Source organism: Silene latifolia, chromosome Y, assembly GCF_048544455.1.
Source record: "Silene latifolia isolate original U9 population chromosome Y, ASM4854445v1, whole genome shotgun sequence".
In the NCBI taxonomy this organism is placed as follows: Eukaryota; Viridiplantae; Streptophyta; class Magnoliopsida; order Caryophyllales; family Caryophyllaceae; genus Silene; species Silene latifolia.
Window position 1 is genome coordinate 160,096,656 of NC_133538.1, and position 20,607 is coordinate 160,117,262.

At 34.2% G+C, this 20,607-nt stretch overlaps 1 protein-coding gene, 1 long non-coding RNA gene and 1 other non-coding gene across 3 annotated transcripts; all 3 read left to right on the forward strand.

Annotated features, from left to right (window-relative positions):
* Positions 1-2,563: 2,563 nt before the first annotated feature.
* Positions 2,564-2,974, forward strand: LOC141629278 (uncharacterized). Its single transcript, XM_074442304.1, has one exon. The coding sequence runs from the start codon at positions 2,564-2,566 to the stop codon at positions 2,972-2,974; it is 411 nt and encodes a 136-aa protein (XP_074298405.1).
* Positions 2,975-8,858: 5,884 nt separating this feature from the next.
* LOC141626823 (uncharacterized) lies at positions 8,859-10,241 on the forward strand. The gene is made up of 2 exons (XR_012536412.1): positions 8,859-9,204; positions 9,913-10,241. It is a non-coding gene; the product is annotated as an uncharacterized LOC141626823 (long non-coding RNA).
* Positions 10,242-19,082: 8,841 nt separating this feature from the next.
* On the forward strand, positions 19,083-19,186 carry LOC141635151 (small nucleolar RNA R71). Its single transcript, XR_012539855.1, has one exon. It is a non-coding gene; the product is annotated as a small nucleolar RNA R71 (small nucleolar RNA).
* Positions 19,187-20,607: the final 1,421 nt, after the last annotated feature.

Here is a 20,607-nt window from a genome sequence, read left to right on the forward strand (position 1 = left end):
AAGAGATTTTTGTTTTTTGCTAATTTCATGATAGGTGAAATGTTGATCACTTACGATTGTTAATTTAGTCAGCCAGTTAAACTTTGTACCCCACTTAAACCCTGGAGCATTTAATACAAATATTTTGAACCTGGGGTATAATGTTCTGAACCTTTGGTACAGAGGTTCTGAACCCGAGGTTCTCACGGTTCTCACGCAAAAGGGGTTCTCATAGGTTCAACCCTATATATATATATATATATATATATATATATATATATATATATATATATATATATATATATATATATATATATATATATATATATATTAGGTAGTATCCTTGACTTCGCGCGACATGTTTATATATGTTGTAATTGATATATTACAATTAAGGTTTGCTAATAAATAAAATAGATTAACCTTTCTCAAATTTTCACTTTGTAGGTTTATCTTCAAAGTCTTTGCAAATAAAAAACATATTGTTTTAATTATAAATAATACTCCTCTTGTCTCAGTCATTTGTTATCATATTACTTTTTGGGGTGTTTCAGTCAATTGTTGTTCTTTCTATTTTAAGAATAAACTTTATAACCAATTTGATCATTTACACTCAATTTGGTCCACTTGTCATTTAGTAATTGGTCCTCTCCTCTTTCCTTGGTCTTTGTGCCAAAACGAAAGGACAACAATTGACCGGGACGGAGGACGGAGGGAATAGGTAATAGTTATGCATGATCAATATTTTATAAATGAGGTATACTCGTTATCGTTGTGTATATACATACTCGATATCGTTGTGTACATACATATTCACCATCATTGTGTACATACATTACTTGCTATTATTGTGTGTATACATACTCGGTATCACTGTGTACGTACATACTCGATATCGCTCTGCACATACATATTCACCATCATTATGTACATATATTACTTGCTATTATTGTGTGTACACATACTCGCTATCACTATATACATACATACTCTTTATGACACTATTTAAACCCTCTCAAGTTCTTATATGTTTTTAATTTGTAGTTTGTCCGTTCCCACATTGTATCAACTTATCTTTTAATAATTATCTTTAATATGTTATAATAAATACAATAACTCTTAAGAAATATATTTTTCTTGATGGATCTAATTTTATAACTTTGTAAAAATGTTTTATTATTTAAACGTAAAGCATTGGAACTTGCAAGACATTCACTTAAACCATCTTTATATTTAAAATTATATCCGTAAATATTTATTATATTCAAATTAAAACATTTTTATACTGAAATGTTTTGGTGTATTAAAAAATAACTCATTTGTTAGCAACATATGAATAATTTTTTCTATAAAAATGAATCATTTCAAGAAGAAACCGTCTAAACATATACATTGCCCCGGCTCAATATTAAAAGTTGCTTGATTTATTTCTTATATTCCCTCCAATTCACAATAAACCTCCCATTTCATTTTGGCACAAAAATTAAGGAAACACACTACCCCACCATATAATTAAATTTGGACCACACAAATACACTACCCACCATACAATTAAATTTGGACCACACAAACACTTACCAAAAAAGGTAAGAGCATCCACAATGGTAAGCTAGTTGCTACTAGCTTACCTGTGCCACATAAGATTTTCAAGCTAGAATATTTGTAAGCTACAAACTACTACAATGGTAAGCTACTAGCTTACTGTTGTGGCTTAAATGCACCATATGTCAACTACCTTCCATAACACTCTTTTAATTAATACATTTACTTATTTTACCTAGAAAATAAAAATTAAAAATATTTAGTGTTGTTTTAATTGGTAGATTTTTTCTTGTAGGCTCATTTGAGCTACTAGCTCCATGGAGCTACTAGCTCAATTTAAGCTAGTACATGTAAAGTGCTCCAATGGTTAAGCAAGTAGCTTGAAAACTTTTTTATTTGCAAGCAAGTCCTTTTACTTAACCATTGGAGATGCTCTAATAGGGAGGTTATTGTGAATAGCCGAAAAAGGAAATAGGGAGGTTTATTGTGAATTAGACGGAGTATTTTTTTTTATGTTTGTAATTGTACTTGAAATTGAAAAAGGCAATGAAATTTAGTTAGCTATAGGATAAATTACAAATAGACTGTTGGAGATTGATACTTTCAAACTCAAGTTAGTTACGAAGTTAGTTAGATTATTGAGAAGTTGGTTAGGTTTTCTGTTAAGTTTGTTACAACTGTCATACCTTGAGTTGGTTGACAAGCTCTATATAAAGCATTGTATTTCACACATTGTAACACACAATTTTATAATACAAAGTTCTGATTTCTCTCTTTTTTCTCTCTCAATATTAAGCTTACAATTCTGTTAATCGTCTTCTTCTTCCTTCACATTATATCATCATCACATTATCTAAATCACTCCATCAATCATGATCCATGTTGATTTTCAACATGGTATGAGAGCAGGTTCTGCAAATTGAACCTGTTCCTGTCATTACTTGCTTCCGCTGAGTTCTCTTTTTCGTTTAGTTTGTATTCTTTTTCTTCTTTTCTTCAGATTCATTCATCTTAAATCAAGAAAACACATAATCATCAAAATATGGGTGATCAAGAAGTTAGTTCCACAAACATTGGTAAAGACGATCCTTTGTACATTCATCACTCTAATATTCCAGGAGTTAAACTCGTGGGTAGTCTGTTTGAAGGTTCTGGATATGGAGGATGGAAAAGGGCTATGTTGATTGCTCTATCAGCAAAGAACAAGATTGGATTTATAGATGGCACCATTCCCAAGCTCGCTGAATCGCATCAACAAAGAAAGAATTGGCAGCGTTGTAATGACATTGTTTTCAGTTGGATTCTGAACTCAGTATCTCCTGATATTGCGAAGTCTATCTTGTACAGTGCTACTGTTGAGATTGCTTGGAAAGATTTGGAGGAAAGATTTGGCCAATCAAATGGTGCACAACTATATGGTGTTCACAAGAAACTTAATGATTTCAGTCAATGAAATGATAGCATTCCTGTGTATTTTACCAAAATGAAAGCAATATGGGATGATATTGATGGAATGAACATGAATCATATGTGTTCTTGCAGATGTTCCTGTGGTTCACGGGAAAAACAAGTCAAATTCCAAGAGGATCAAAGGATTGTGCAGTTCTTGATGGGATTAAATGATTCCTATGGTGTTGTTAGAGGCACTATTCTTATGCAAAATCCTTTGCCTAAGATTTCTTTCATTTACAACAATTTGTTACAAGAAGAAGGTCAAAGAGAGATCCATAACAATGGACAAATTCAGTTTGATTCTGCTGCATTATATGCCAAGAACAATGGTTACAAGAGCAACTATAGTGGGAATTTTCAGAAACCAAATAATTACAAGCCTAATGGTAATGCTGGAAACTTTCAGAATAACAGAAATCAAGGGAATGGTTATAGAAACTTTGGAAATCAAAATTCAGGAGGTTTCAATCAATCTGCTGTAAATGGGAATTATAAAGGCAAGGCTACTATGACTGAGGATTAATCAGTGCATTAGTGTGTACAGCAACCAGCTCAACAACATATTTAGTTCTTCAACTACTGCAAGAAGCCAGGCCATAAGATAGAGAACTGTAGTCATTTGATAAACAGAAATAGGAGATTTGCTGCAAATGCTTTTAATGATCAGGGGAATACTTCTGCTGATTTCTTTCAAGGAGCTGGCATGACTGATGGTACTGGTAATACAACTCAAGATTTTTCTAATGCTTCAGCAGCACAGTTTGGAGCTGCTTCATCTGCAAATTTTGCAGGTACAACATGTCTTTCTCTTTTTAATTCATGCTCTACTGTATGGATCCTGGATACAGGAGCAAGTGACCATATGAGCGCCCCAATAAAGATCTCTTTGCTGTGTTTAGAAAATTGCCTGTGTGTCACTCAGTTTCTTTGCCTAATGAAATATTGTGAAGATTGATGTTGTTGGTGATGTGCAAGTGACACCTGATATTTGCCTGAAAGATGTGCTTTATGTGCCATGTTTTCAATATAATCTTTTGTCCATAAGCAAACTAAGTAAGCACCTAGGATCCACAGTAACTTTTACTTCTACCATTTGTTATTTGCAGGATTCTTCCAAGAAGCCCTTGATCCTTGGTAGGAATTACCATGATCTTTATCTGCTAAATACTGCTATTGCTTCTAATAAAACACAAGTTGAGAGCAATGCTCATTTGAATAAAGGCTTACATTTGAATTCTGCTAGTTTTTCTTCAAATAGTAATACCAATTCTGTACATAGTAATGTTTCCTTTAAAGTTTGGCATAAAAGATTGGGTCATTTACCATTGTATAAAATGAAATAACTCCAGATTTGTAATGTCACTTCTAATAATGAAATTGAGTTGCTTTCTTATTCCACTTGTGCTAAAGTTAGACAACATAGATTATCATTTGTTTCTAGTTCTTCTTCTTCACAAAGTGCCTTTGAATTGTTTCACATTGATCTTTGGGGTCCTTATCATACTGCTACATACAATGGGTATAAATACTTTCTAACTGTTGTAGATGACTTCACAAGGTGTACTTGGACTCATTTGTTAAGTTGCAAGAGTAATGCTTTTGATTTCATTAAAACCTTCATTAAAATGGTTGACACAATTTGGTAAGAAAGTTAAAATTCTAAGGTCAGATAATGCATTTGAACTAGGCACCAGTCATTCTACTTCACAGTTTCTTACTGATAATGGTATAATCCATCAAAAATCATGCTTTCATACCCCCACAACAGAATGGTACTGTGGAGAGGAAGCACAAACATCTTTTGGAAACAGCAAGAGCCCTAAAATTTCAAGCAAACTTACCTGCTAAATATTGGGGAGATTGTGTCTTGACTGCCACTTAAATCATAAATAGATTACCTTCTAAAGTTTTACAAAATTTATCTCCTTATCAAATTATTTTTGGCAAACTACCTGATCTTTCTCATATCAGACCTTTTGGGTGTCTTGTTTATGCATCTACACCAAAGCCAGGAAGAGACAAATTCTCTCCTCGTGCCACTACTTGTGTCTTTCTAGGATATCCCTTTGAGAAGAAAGCTTATAAATTGCTAAGTCTTGACAATCATGCTATCATAGAATCTAGGGATGTCATATTCCATGAGACCATATTTCCTTATGTGCAAGGTACTGCTATATCTCATATTCCTGTATCTGTTAATGATAATGATACTACTGTGGTTTATGGGCAGCATACTGAACATAATGATACTAGAAATCATGCTAATCCAGGTAGTGAACCCACTCCTGTTGTTACTACTAGACCTAGAACCACTACTCATAATGTTTTCGAGCCAAGACAGTCTACTAGACAAAGCAGAACCCCTTCCTATCTAAATGACTATGTTCACAAAAGACATACCAGACCCTGCAATTTTGCACACAGTGATTATTGCTCAAACACCTTAACATCCTTATGTACCAACATTGATTGTATTGAGTCAGTATGTTTATCTGCAAATTATGTTGAAGATTCTGCTGCCATTGTCTTAATCCAAGAACCTAAATCTTATGAAGAAGCATCTGTTTATCCAGAGTGGCAGAATGCTATAGCAGCAGAATTTACTGCTCTAGAAGCAAATAAAACCTGGTCTCTTTTTGAATTGCCTAAAGGTAAGAAGTCTATATCATGTAAATGGGTCTTTAAAGTGAAACATAAGTCTGAAGGAAATATTGAAAGGTATAAAGCTCGCTTAGTTGTTAAAGGTTATACCCAGAAAGAAGGGATAGATTACACTGAGACCTTTTCACCTGTTGTTAAAATGACAACAATTAGAACCTTGTTAGCTGTTGCAGTAAAGAGAGGGTGGCACATGACACAACTGGCTGTCAATAACGCCTTCCTTCATGGAGACCTTGATGAGGAGGTCTACATGAAAGTTCCACCTGGTTTAAAAGTTTCTGGTACTAACATTGTTTGTAAGTTGCAGAAATCATTATATGGCCTTAAGCAAGCTTAAAGGCAATGGAATGCCAAGCTATGCCAGGCACGGAGATCCAAAGGTTACAAACAGTCATTGAATGACTACTCTTTATTTTCTAAGAAATCAGGTGGTAAGATTACTTTTATTGCTGTATATGTTGATGATATTCTCCTTATTGGAGATAATACTGAAGAAATGGCTAGTCTAAAACAATTTCTAGATCACACTTTCAAAATCAAAGACCTAGGCAACATCAATTACTTCCTTGGTATGGAGTTTATTCGTACAAAAGATGGACTAGCTATTACACAAAAGAAATATACACAAGAATTACTAAAAGAATTTCAAGTTGAAAATTGTAGAACTGTCAATTCTCCTCTTGATCCAAATATAAAACTCACTGCTGCAGTAGGAGAACTTTATCATGATCCTGCTCAATACAGGAAACTTATTGGGAAAATGAATTTTTTAACTAACACTAGACCAGATATAGCCTTTTCTATACAACTGTTAAGTCAGTTCATGTCATCTCCAAGGGAGCCACACTGGCAGGCAGGTTTACATGTCCTCAGATATATTGCAAGAGATGTTTCCCAAGGAGCCACACTGGCAGGCAGGCAGCTCAGACTTTTCACTACAAGGCTATTGCGATGCTGATTGGGCAGCCTGTATGCACACCAGACGATCTGTCAGTGGTTTCTTAGTATTCTTGGGTGGATCCCTCATTTCCTGGAAGTCAAAGAAGCAGCAAACAGTGTCTTTATCTTCTGCAGAAGCTGAGTATAGATCCCTCAGACGGTTGACCTCTGAACTTGCCTGGTTTAGCAGACTGCTTTTTGAGTTAGAGGTACCTAATATCTTGCCCATACCTGTGAAATGTGATAGCCAGGCAGCAATTCATATTGCTAGGAACCCAGTATTTCACGAGAGAATAAAACACATTGACTTGGATTGTCATTTTGTTCGTGAAAAGGTACAATAAGGGTTGATCAGTTTATCTTATATTCCAACCATTCATCAGCCTGCAGACGTATTCACCAAAGCTTTATCAGGTCCCCAACATCATTTGTTACAGTCCAAGTTAGGCTTGTTTCACACAACCTCCAACTTAAGGGGGAGTGTTGGAGATTGATACTTTCAATCTCAAGTTAGTTACGAAGTTAGTTAGATTATTGAGAAGTTGGTTAGGTTTTCTGTTAAGTTTGTTACAGCTGTCATACCTTGAGTTGGTTGACAAGCTCTATATAAAGCATTGTATTTCACACATTGTAACACACAATTTTATAATACAAAGTTCTGATTTCTCTCTCTTTTCTCTCTCAATCTTAAGTTTACAATTCTGTTAATCGTCTTCTTCTTCCTTCACATTATATCATCATCACACCATATAAATCACTCTATCAATCATGATCCATGTTGATTTTCAACATAGACGAATTGCGGTGGCAGATACTTGACATATATTAGTATAAACTGTTATGTGCTTTACTCTCGTGTCATGTGTCATGTGTATCACTGTACTAATTTTGTTGAGAAAACCCAAATTCTATCTACTTTAAATTACCAACTTATCTATCTATACTTCATCTATTTTAGCTAATCCTTATAAGCTTGTTTAAAACTATATTTTCTTCTAAATCAAAAAACATTGCTCCATTGCCCTATTCTATAATGATAATAGTTGTTATGATGAAATAGGCAAGGAAGTGGGTTTAATACTTTAATTTATACGAAGTATTTTAAAAGTTTATCTATCTGACACTGAAAATTTATTCATATACGAAGTTTATTCAAACCTGAATTCATATACGAAGTTTTGTTACAAAGCATTAATTGAATATGGAAAAAAAAAACTATGATGAGGCAGTACTAATTCAATTGTATGTGATTTTATGTGTACAAAATATTCATCTCTTTAGATAACGAATGTTGTTCACCACTTCACCACATTCATTTGCTGAAAATTGTGCTAAATGTATAAGTTGATCTCTATCATCGTTGGAACAATTATGAGGCTTGCGTTGAAAAAAGAGGTCAATTATTGGTTTTCACCGTATGTAGATTATATGCATCTCTTACTATATTTAACTAATTACGGAATGAATTTGTGTAAAAGTAGTAGTTTTGTAGAATAAAGCAAGTAAATAAAGATAGAATTGAGAAATGAACATCTCAACTCAATATGAACCTTCATCGAGATTGGCCAACTCCTGCTCCATATTTCATAATGAAGATGAATTACACTTTTGTTTTAAAAAAAAAAATACTGCAATAATAAGTGACCAATATCAAAATGTATACTAATATTGTAATTAAGGCTTTGAAGACGATTCACACCAATGTTCTGCTAACATTCTTTTTTGTAATAATCACTTGTTATACATTACATAATCTTGATATAGTTCTGCATCATGGATCTATTTCACTTGCAAATGGGTCATCTCCATTACTTTTGTATTTATTACCTCTCACATACATTATTATATTATGTATTTCTACCTCATTCATTTATCTTTTAATTCCGAAATAAATCGACAACCATTCGATCAGGTCTAGATTTAATATATAGATTTTTTGTTTGTTGCTAACAATGATACATAATGGACATATGAACAAATTTAATATAAATTTTTTTTTTAAAGTTCTATTTCATGACACGTGTCAGATCCACACTTTCCCAACCCATTATATATATATATATATATATATATATATATATATATATATATATATATATATATATATATATATATATATATATATATATATATATATATATATATATATATATATATATATATATATATATATATATATATGGTTTTTCTAACCTATGCCCACTAGGCATAGGATAAGAAAACAAAAATGGAAAGAATTAATTGATGTTTTTATGGAAAATTGAAATATCCTATTACTTTGGTGAGTTACCCCTCTAAATCTGAACCACTAATCTAATCTAAGATGGATGGCTGAGATTAAATCTTGCTTGACTTATAAATAATCACTTTTCTCTCCATATATCTCATTATTAGTAAAATCACACTCTCTCTCTCCTCTTTTTCCCCTAAAAAGCCAGAATAAAAAGAAGGAGAACGACGACATCGTTCAAATGTGTCAAATTCAATCTTCATCAAATTCTTTCAGATTGCAGGCTACAAACTCAATCTTCATCTTCAATCTTCATCATCCTCGTTCAAATTTGTCATCAATTAAGGACATTCGTTGTCGCTTTCGCTTCATCTTCGTATTTCTCTTCAATTTCACTATAGGTTAGTACTAATTTTGTTTTTCTACATCTGATTTGTGCGTTCTCATTATCGTTCTTATTTATTATCCTCTTCATTTTGGGTTAATTCGTTGTATTTCCGTTTGTTTTTATGTATGATATTTAGTCCGTCTCACTGTTTCAGAATTCAGAAAGTAAGAAACTCACTTTGTACAACAATCATGATGTCTCAAGCATCAAACTGTCGAATTTTGTCTGGTGTTAGTTATTGTATTGCTTTGACCGAGTTATTGTATTATTCAAACTTAGTTATTGTATTTTGTAGTTATTTCTTGTTTATTGTATTAATCTGTAAATAACAATTATTGTATTACTTTAACCGAGTTATTGTATTATTCTAATTAAGTTATTGTATTAATCTGTGAAAATGATGTGTTTTTTGTGTTTGTGGTATCTATGTTGCTAACAATGCTGCGTCTTAATTTAGTAGCGTTTTTTTTGGTACATTATTATTTCTCTGAAATAACCAGTTATTGTATTGTGTTGTTTCAGTTATTTCAATGAATTAGTTGGATTATTGTTTTTCATTTTGCTTAGTTTCTTCATTATGACAAAAAATGCTTTTATTTCTCTAAAGTATCCAATTATTTTATAGTGCTTTTATGATTATTTTAATACTTATAAGTGGTTATTGTACTGGCTTGCATAGTTATTTTCAACTTACGCCCTTTTTTGTTTTTATTTCTTTCAGGGAACTTTCACTTTTTGCTGGTTCAACCCTCATCAATAGGTTAGACATGGTTCTCATTGAGAAGAATAGTGAAAACACCAGCAAGACAAACTTCTTGTTAATGTTTAACCTCAAGGATAAAGTATTAGACAAAGTACACAATAGTTCAATCCTGGTTATTGTAAAGTTCAATCACGGTTATTGTAAAGTTCAATCACGATTATTATAATAATTATTATAGCTATACAATAATTCACTCATGTTTATTGTTCAATCACGATTATTGTAATAATTTAAGGCAATTATTATACGACTCTGATGTAATTACTCTATTTTTATGTTGGAAATAAGTGTTGCTTCATCAAATTGATTCAATTCATCTTGACCTCTTTTTTATCATCCCTCATCAATAGGCAACACATGGTTCTCGTCGGGAAGAAATACTAGTGGAAGAAACGCGAAAATAACGACAAGAGTTTCTACAATACAATAACGAGAAATATCAAAATTTTACATTACAATAACTGATTTTCTACATTGTAATAACTACAAATACCAGCGTTTCTACATTAAAATAACTGAGTTTTCTACATTACAACAACGGAGTTTCTACATTACAATAAATGAGTTATTCAATTAAACAAGATGAAAACTAACAACAAATGACCAAGTATATACATCAATTTTTCCATTAAACGTCAATTATCCGCGTCTATCGTGATTCAACCAGCAAATCACCAAAAACTAGAACATAACTTAATAGAACACCCAAGAAGTAAATGGATTGCAAAATAAATGGACTGTAAAATAACTAAACTGACATTAAACAACTAACAAGTGAATAACTGAATAACATATAGAATAACTGACTTTATTCATTACAATAACCGAATTTCTACATTACAATAATTACAATACCATAGTTTCTACATTACAATAACTAAGTTTATATATTACAATAATTGAGTTCATACATTACAATAACTGAGTTTCCAAATTACAATAACTTAGTTTCTGCATTTGAATAACTATTAAATAACTTAGTTTCTTCATTACAATAACTGAGTTTCTACAATACATCAACTACAAATACCAGAGTTTCTACATTACAATAACTGAGTTTCTACATTAAAATAACTATACATACCAGAGAACATTATTCTCAATAAACAAGTTATTTTATTATAGTAACGTAATTATTCTATCATACAAAATCAATTATTCTATTATACGACGTCAATTATTCCATAGAGCATCAAGTATCCCTATTCAATGTCGCCATTCAACCTGCAAATTACCAAAAATAATGAAACCTTAACAGAATTGGTTTTAATCAACAAATTTTCTGTTGAATTTGTTCCTTACTAATTTTATTATTCATGAAATCGCAAAAAGAAAGAAATCTGACGAGTGTTTGTTATTCTCATCTTGCTTTTACTGCAATTGACGGAAAATTAAACACAAAAATCGGATTTAATTTGATATATTAGGATTTTTCCGAAATTTCATCATTAATTGGAGGAAAAATTGATCGTATCAATTAAAATAATTAAATTTGTGAATGAATTTGGTGTAGACGATTGAAATTACAAAACAATTTGAAAAGAATTGATGAATTTGTTGATGAATCTGGAAGATTTTGATTGAATTTGTTGATGTGTTTTGTTTGTAAAGAGAGAGAAAGCAGAAAAAAGTAGATAAGAGGTGCGATGGATTGTTTTGTGTAAGCAGGTATATTTGTTACATAAATTGTTTATATATGCGGGAGTAACTCACGAAAAGTGACAAAATCACCGGATCCTGCCTATATATATATATATATATGTATATATATATATATGTATATATATATATATGTATATATATATATATATGTATATATATATATATGTATATATATATATATATGTATATATATATATATATACATATATATATATATATATATAAAGATCCTGAGTCCCACCTATTTTTGAGTCTCGTAAAATTAACTTATATATCACACACACTGTATACAAAATATCACGAATAATGAAAACTACTATTATAATGAAAACTACTATAATAGGTCTGCTATTTAATCGGAGTGATGCTCTATGTTACTATGTTACTTAAATAGGACAAGAGTAGCACATGAAGAAGACAAGCGAATAGATGTATAGCATTGGACGAATTCCGGCATTTTCAGTCGCAAACTAGATAAAGTGTGGACTTTTGTATTCAGTCGCAAACTAGATAAAGTGTGGATTTTTAGCGAATCGCCATTTTCAGTCGCAAACTGTGGACTTTTGTATTCTGTGTGCTGCCTGGTAGCAATTTCTTACGCAAGAAGCCTGGAATTCTGGAACACCTTGCCAATCAAACGAAAAAAAATGTACGGAAGTGCCTCTTTTTTAACCAAAAAAATACGGAGTACAAATTTAAAATTTGCACGTACACAACGAAAAAATACAGTGTACTCAATGAGATATAAAAATCTTCTAATTGTTTCTAGAAATTATTTCCCTAATATTTACGAGTGATATAAGTACAGTGCATAATCACAACAGCTGGCGAAGTGAATCTTGGTACCACATTGATAATACTGTCAGTTTTGGAAGTGCAAGGCACTGGCAGTAGGTTACTTCTCAAAATTAACCCAGCCATACCCCGGCGTGTGGAAAGTTAAATTACCAAATATGCTAGTATTTCTGCCTTTCTTTCATCATTTTAAACAAAAATATTATAATGCATAGCTAATTGCAATAATTAAGTAAACTAACCCACCTTTGATATCTAAAGTCATTTCTGATCTAAAAATCCATCATTATTATCCCTCTTTGAGCTCCAACGCTGTCAAGTATTTTCATGGCGGTCAACGAATTCCGGCAGCTAGATAAAGTGTCGCTGGGGGAATTCATAAACGCCACACCATGCCTGTCCTCCAAGTTAAGCAACAAAGTTGATGATATGCAGATTCAAGCCGTGGACGGAGGCTTAATGAATTTCGTCTACATTGTCAAGAGTTTCGGGGGATCTATTGTCATCAAACAGGTAAAATCTTGGTAATCCAAACTCAAACAGTTAAGACTACACGATTTCGGGTTCATTATTAGCTGAAGAGTTTTCAAGTCAAAGAAGTACCTTAAAAGATCAGGTAAAAGAGAAGATGGTGAAAGGCGGAGTGAAAGGCCGAGTTGTGTGATATTGTATAGTATAATCCGTGATATTGTTTAGTACAACCAGTGATATTGTTTATTGTAATGTGTGATATTGTTTTGTATAATTTGTGATACTCTTTTACTGGACCCACAAACTCAGATACAATATCACAGGTTATACTAAACAATATCACACCTTTTTTTTTTTTTTTTAAAAAAAATTATTAATTTTTTTTTTGGTAAAAAAAAAGTGATATTTTTGTGTGCTACGTGTGATACATAAGTGGACTCACGGGACTCAAAAAGATAGGGTGGACTCATGTGATCCTAATTCTATATATATATATATATAGAGGTGGGATCCGGTGCAAACGACCACTCGGTGCAAACGGTGAGAACGAACTAGCTGTACAAGAAAACACGCGCATATAAACAACTTTTAATTCATTTAATTAATTCCCACCCTTTCGTCATTTCCAAATACACTCAACCTCACTCACTTATTTAACCATCCCGTAACCCACACATTCCAACAAACTCTAATCTAAACCCATTTTTACACCTAACTCACTCGACGACTCTCTTACCACCGGCAAAGACGACCCCAACTCGTCGGCGTCGAGTTTTATGCCGGAGGCGATCATGTTCTCTTTCGTTCTCCAACCATTCTATGTCATATACGCCGGTAGCCTTACCGGTCTTCCCTCACGCCAGAGCTGCGACACAGAACACCATCGACGATTCATTTCTGGTCGCCGCTTAACAGCCAATACTACACTCCATCCTCTTTGACGCATCACAAAACCCCACTGTCCTGCCGACGGAGCTCCAGCAATATCCTCATCATAAACAGTAAGATTTCACTGGCACATCACCGTCGTCAACGGAGCTCCGAAAATATCCCCTTTGTTGGTTTCCCATTATTTCAATGTATCTAACCACTAATTTAATGTATCTTAATATAGATACACAAAATTATTCACTAGATGCATAAAAATTGGTTCCAGATACATAAATATATTAACCAGATACATCAATTTTGTGTTCTCCGAATCGGAGATTTTGGTGTGTAGGTAAGCGATGTTGATGGCAGAGGGAATATGGACGTTTTCAAGGGAGGGAATTTGGTGCTGTTGAATGAATCGAAGGGAGTTTCACCATTAATGATTGAATTTAGAGGTGTTCATTGATGTCAGCCATTGATGATGATTAGGTTATTTGTTGATTGATTTGGGGGATTTTCTGGGGAAATGTTTCGGGGAGCAGTGAAGAGAGTAAGGACAGTAGCTGACGTGGATGGGTTCTTTCCGACGACGACTATCGGCGGTGGCTGGTAGTGGTTGTGTCGTGCAGTGGTGGTGATGAATGTAATTAGCCGATTGGGAAATTAGGTGTGCAATAATCGCTGCAAAATTGGGAAATTAGGTGTTCAATAATCGGGAAATTAGGTGTTCAATAATCCCGATTTTGCTGCAAAATCAATTTGAGCAACACGAAACTAGTGTATCTGGTGTCAATATTGATGTATCTCAGACCAATTTTAATGTACCTATTAACTAATTTTGTGTATCTATGTTAGATACATTAAAACAGTGGCTAGGTACGTCAAATATTTGAGTAGATACATACATTGGAATTGAAGAATAACAACTCGACAATGATGTTATAGGAACATCCGGAGCGAGACATTGCAGAAGCAACAACCACCATCTTGCATCTCCAACTACTCAAATCCACGATAAGCACGCCCAAACCATTTTTTAATTACACATTCCAAATCTATCATACCTCAAAAATCAACTCATCCCCAATCTTCATCTGATTCTGCCGCCGGAAACTGAATTAAGACCGACGATTCTCTCGTTCTCAATCAGTTATTGCCGATGATTTGGGATGCATAATATGGGTGATGTGGGATGGGAATAAGGGTGGTGACGGTGGTCATTGTAATTTGTAAACGGCGCCGCAAATCTGGTCGCCGATCAGGGATTCGGAAATAGGTGGTTGATGTCGATCTGATTTGTGGTTTGTTGTCGACAACGACTCAGGGGTGGTGGCCTGGTAGTCGTCGTCTGAGTTGGTGATGTTGGTGGTTGTGCAGGTGCACGACTTACGTTATGTCGACGGTGCCATGGAGAACGTTAACGTGTAATAGGCTCGCTGGCGTATGTTGGTGGTGTTTGGATCGTCGGCGTTGTCTGTTGCTGGTGGTGCTTGATCATGGTGTCGATGTCTGTTGTTAATGGTGGTGGATGGGAATGGGTAGTACTTCGTATCAGATTTGGTTTTCCGTATGTTATTTGTAAATTTAGTTGGTTTGATTTAGTTAGGTGTGAGGTAATAAGGTCGTTCTCACTTTGTTCACTGAAGTGTTCGTTCTCACCGGATCCTAAATCTATATATATATATATATATATATATATATATATATATATATATATATATATATATATATATATATATATATATATATATATATATATATATATATATATATATATATATATATATATATATATATATATATAGACAAGATCTCAGTGAGTCCACCTATATATTTGAGTCCATGAGTCCATAAAACAATATCACGCATTATACAAAACAATATCACGAATTTTTTTTTCAATTTTTTTTTCGAAATTTTTTTTTTCAAAATTTTTTTTTCGATTTTTTTTTTTTCGAATTTTTTTTTGTTCAAATTTTTTTTTTCGAATTTTTTTTTTTTTTTTTGTAAGCTGTGATATTGTTTAGTATAACGTGTGATATTGTATTATAAAACAATATCACGATTTTTTTTTCGAATTATTTTTTTCGAAAATTTTTTTTTTTTTTTTTTTTTTTTTTTTTTTTTATGTAAGATGTGATATTGTTTAGTATAACGTGTGATATTGTATTACAAAACAATATCACGATTTTTTGTTTCAAATTTTTTTCTATGAAAAAGTTTTTTTTATTTTTTTTTTTTATTTTTTTAATATGTAAGCTGTGATATTGTTTAGTGTAACGTGTGATATTGTATTACAAAACAATATCACGACTTATTTTTCGAATTTTTTTTTTCAAAATTTTTTTTTCGAATTTTCTTTTTTTTTGAATATAAGCTGTGATATTGTTTAATATAAAGTGTGATATTGTATCATGGACTCACGGACTCAAAAAGATAGGGTGGACTCAGGTGATCCTAATTCTATATATATATATATATATATTACAAATGCAAGTTAACTAATGTAAAACTAATTATATGAATGCATATTTGAGAGAGCTAATTTAAATGAACTCCTATTTGGATCATGTCACTAAATGCAAATGCAACGAAAATGCAATTAAAGTAAGGGAAGAGTATATACAATGCGGTGGTTTTTTGGGAACTCCACCAAACCCCTTCATTAAGAGGGTTTCAATCAACCGGGATCCTCCTCTTGGAATCCCGCTATCCCTTTATCAACGAATTTCCAAGCTTAGACAACACTTCATGTACACCATTCGTTGCATGATGTACTTCCAACCATTTCCGGGTCACTTCTTCTTCAAGTTTCTTCTTGTCATGAACAAGAGCTTCTTCCTTTCAGGGTTAGGATCACATTCCCTTTTTCCCTTTGATTTCTTTCTCCATCTCTTTTGTTTCTTCTTCTCAATTCTCGGCTTTGTCTTTGGAGGGGTATTAGTGCTAAAATCAAATTTGGGAGGGAGGACATTGGGGTGATCCTCTCCACCCTCAAGCTTCAACTCCTCTTTATCTTTTTCATCTTCTACCATCAACACTTCACCTTCCCCTTTTTCATCAATCTTCTTTGGGGTCTCTTGGGCTAGGAGGTATTCAAGTATCTCAACATTGACCACGTCATCAACTATTGGCTTTCTCAATACACCCGAGAACTTTAATTCAACAAGCTCATCTCCAACATTGAAGGACAACCTTCCCTTCTGCACATTGATGATAGCTCCTCTCGTAGCTAAGAATGGTCTACCAAGTATTATGTGGGAGCTTTTTCCCATAGGGATGTCCATCACCACAAAGTTGGTGGGAAAAGATAGAGTTCCCACCTTAACCACCATGTCCCTAAGGACTCCAATTGGAGATTTAATTATCCCATCGACAAGCTTGATGGTTATAGAAGTGTGAGATAAGCTTTTGATTTAAAGTCTCTTTGCAATGGCAAGTGCTATAACGCTCACACTTGCCCCTAAATCATACAAGGCATTGTCAACCTTTTGATTTCCAACGGTGCAAAGGATTGAGAAGCTTCCGGGGTCGCCGAGCTTGATAGGCATTTTGCTTGACATGAACGAGCTACACTCTTCCGTTGAGACAACAAGCTCATGGTCATTGACACTCATTTGCTTCAAGATAACTTCCGCAAGGAAGTTGGTGTAGTGAGGCGTCTTTTCCGTAGATGGAACGGTGGGTTCCATCTTTTTCACCAAGTTCATGAATTTCTCGCATTGTGATCCTTCATTGGCCACCTTCTCCTTTTGAGGAAAAGGTAGAGGTGACACATATGGCGCCTTTGGTGTAATCAAGGGTTCCTCAAGAATTGACTCACTCACCAAGTTACAATCATTTTCTTCTAAGGAGCTCTCCTCCAACATAACCATTTCTTCTTTTTCCGGGTTGGTCTCAACTTCTACGCTCACATTTGGTGCTTCCATTATTTCTTCAAGCACAAATTCTTCATCAATTTCACACTTCCTTGGTTCACCAACTTCAGGAGTGGTAGGTATTGTCATTATCATCTCTCCTTTTTCTTGGTTGGCTTCAATTTCTAAATTTTCATCAAGAACCGTCATTATTTGCTCAAGCACAAAGTCATCTTCTATGCTCTTTCCTTTGGGTTCATTGTCAATGTTGAGAATTGACATCATTGAGCTAATATTCTCCGTAGCCAAAAATAGAAGTTGCATTTAATGACTTTTCTTGATTTGGTGATGCATAAGGTCCTTCTTTTTCCACTTCAAATCCCAACATAATTGCATTCACTTCCCTTGATTTTATTGGATCCCTTGAATTTTGCCCTTGTCCTAACAATCCACCTAGTGGCCTTATGGGGCTAGAAAGAGCTTGAGAAGCCACTTGGGCTTCAAGGTCTTTTTTGAGAGGCAGAGAGGTTCTTCATGCCTTATTGGGTTGAACTTGCCAAGTCTCCTATCATGTTAATCAAGTTGTCATATTTAGAATATTCCATGGAATTACTTGCTTGAGATGGATGCTCTTGATTGAAAGGTTGGTTGGCAAGTGGAAGAGAAAAGCCATACCCTTGATCTCCTAGAGTTGAAAGTTTGGTTGTTCCCTTGTTATTGATATCCTTGGTTGTTGTTCCATTGTTGGTTTCCTTTGTTGTTGCCCTTATACCCTTGGTTGTATCCTTGATTTTGCCCTAGGTACCTTTGATTATTGTTGTATCCTTAGCCTTGTCCTTAATTTTGGCTTTGATATCCTTGATTGTTCCCTTGGTTGTTGTTGTTATTCCATTTATTAAATCCTTGATTGTTGTTGTTAAAACCTTAATTTTGCCCTTGGTTATACCCTTGATTCCATTGGTCATTGTTGTTCCATTGATTGTTATTGAATGGAGGCGTTAGTGGGCGGTTTGAGAAGTTGTTAAATGCTTGGAAGGCATTTACACCTTGTACATTGTTACCCTCAAAGTTGTTATTGTAGAGCTTGTTGCCACATATATCATAAGTGTGTCCCGTCCCTCCACATGACTCACATATGGGTCTTTGCATCGATCCCTCTATGGGTGACCCATAATATGTGGTAGCTTTGTTCACTTGCCTCCTACTCAACTACTCAAGTTTCTTATTGAGCATATCAAGCTTGACATTAGTCTCCACATTCACTAAGATCTCGGATGGGTGCTTACTTCTTCTTAAGCTAGATATTCCCTCTTGTGCCATAGTTTTCTTCGGAGTCCACCATTTTATTGATCAAAGCGGTGCCATCGGCATCTCCAAGGTGGTCAAATCCATCTCCCACGGAAGCATTCACCATTTCTTTCGTTTTTGGCAATAGTGTTTGGAAGAATGTTTGAGTTATACAAAGCTGATATTCCATGATGAGGACAACGAGCAATCAAATTTTGGAATCTATCCCATGCTTCACCCAAAGACTCCCCATCTTGTTGGAAAATCGTGATTTCATTGTGAAGCATTGCGGTCTTTGAAGAGGGGTAGTACTTGGCAAGAAATGCCTTGGCTAGAGCATCCCATGTAGTAAAGGTGTCCGGTGAGTGGACATTTAACCACCTATTTGCCTTGTCCTTTAAGGTGAAGGGAAAAAGCATGAGTCTCAATGTGTTCTCCGACACCCCATTTCTCTTCATTAAGCTCACTTTGCTCTTGAATTTCCGGAGGTGAGCATAGGCATCCTCATAAATTGTTACCATGAAAGCTATCTCTTTCTACGACTCCCAATTGAGTCGGATGAATTTCAAAGTTGTTTGGGGCTAAGGCGCCAAAGTCGATCGGTGGAGAAGAATCGTCCAGATTTGGGACATTGTGGTCTCTTAAGGTTGTCATAATTCTTGGTGGTATGGGTGAATTTGGTGTTGTATCGGGTCTTGTTAACTCGTGAAATGGTTTATGAAAGAAGGATCTATGGTGTCGTTTTTTTGTTCTTGAGTTGTGGTTTCAAGGTGCGATTGGGTGGATGTGCTAGCTTGGTTTAAAGTTTCCAAGTTGGAATTTCTAACCCTTGCTAAAGTCCTTGTTCTCAAAGCTCTAAAGAGCCTCTCCGGGTTGGCATCACTACGCAACGAATTACCGATTCCTCTAGGCATAAACTTCAATAAACCGTTAGTCTCCTAGTCTTTTTAGGCACTAGAGGTAAGCAATAACACACTCACTTTACAAGACACAAGTAACTACTCAAACCAGCAAACAACTATGCTAAGACTAAGCCTAAGAATCTAACTAACTAAGTATAACCAAATGACATCACCGACAACGGTGCCATTTTGACATCGGGGTTTTGTCGTCACCCCCTTAGCAAAAACAATTTATAAAATAACCCAATTTAAGTAGTATAAATCGGGGTCGAACCACAAAGATGGCGGGGATCAATACTTAGCTCGTTCAAGTCTCAATTTAGTTTAACAAGTGAAAGAGGTTGATTGATTGTAAACTAAGATGCAAAGAAGATGTAAAATTAAACTAAATGAAGTTGTTTCAAATAAATGAAGGGAAAGTTAGGGTCTATGGGTTCACTAGGGTAAATAGAGGTAGAAACAAGATTTAACCAAGAGATGGGTGATGATAATGGTCAAAGATTTAAGCCTAATTTCTTAGTCACCTTAAGTTCATTAACAAGTGATCACTTATTTAAGACAAACTTATTACAAACATGGCATAAAGACCATCCAATAGCATAAGAACCAAGATAGGCCAAACATGTCAAAGAAAAGTTTAAACTTTCATTCAAACAATTCAACAAACACTTCATATGCATGAGAGTGAAGACCAATTAATCACCTAAATAAAAGTGTTAACAACCCAAATTAATCCCCTTTAATTACCCAAGATCCCCTAAGCCCTAGATAAGATTACTCACACATGTTTAGATTGGAGAAATCAA

Coding starts and splice junctions, on each gene's coding strand:
- LOC141629278 (XM_074442304.1), top strand. CDS start 2,564: ATGGGTGATCAAGAAGTTAGTTCCACAAACATTGGTAAAGACGATCCT.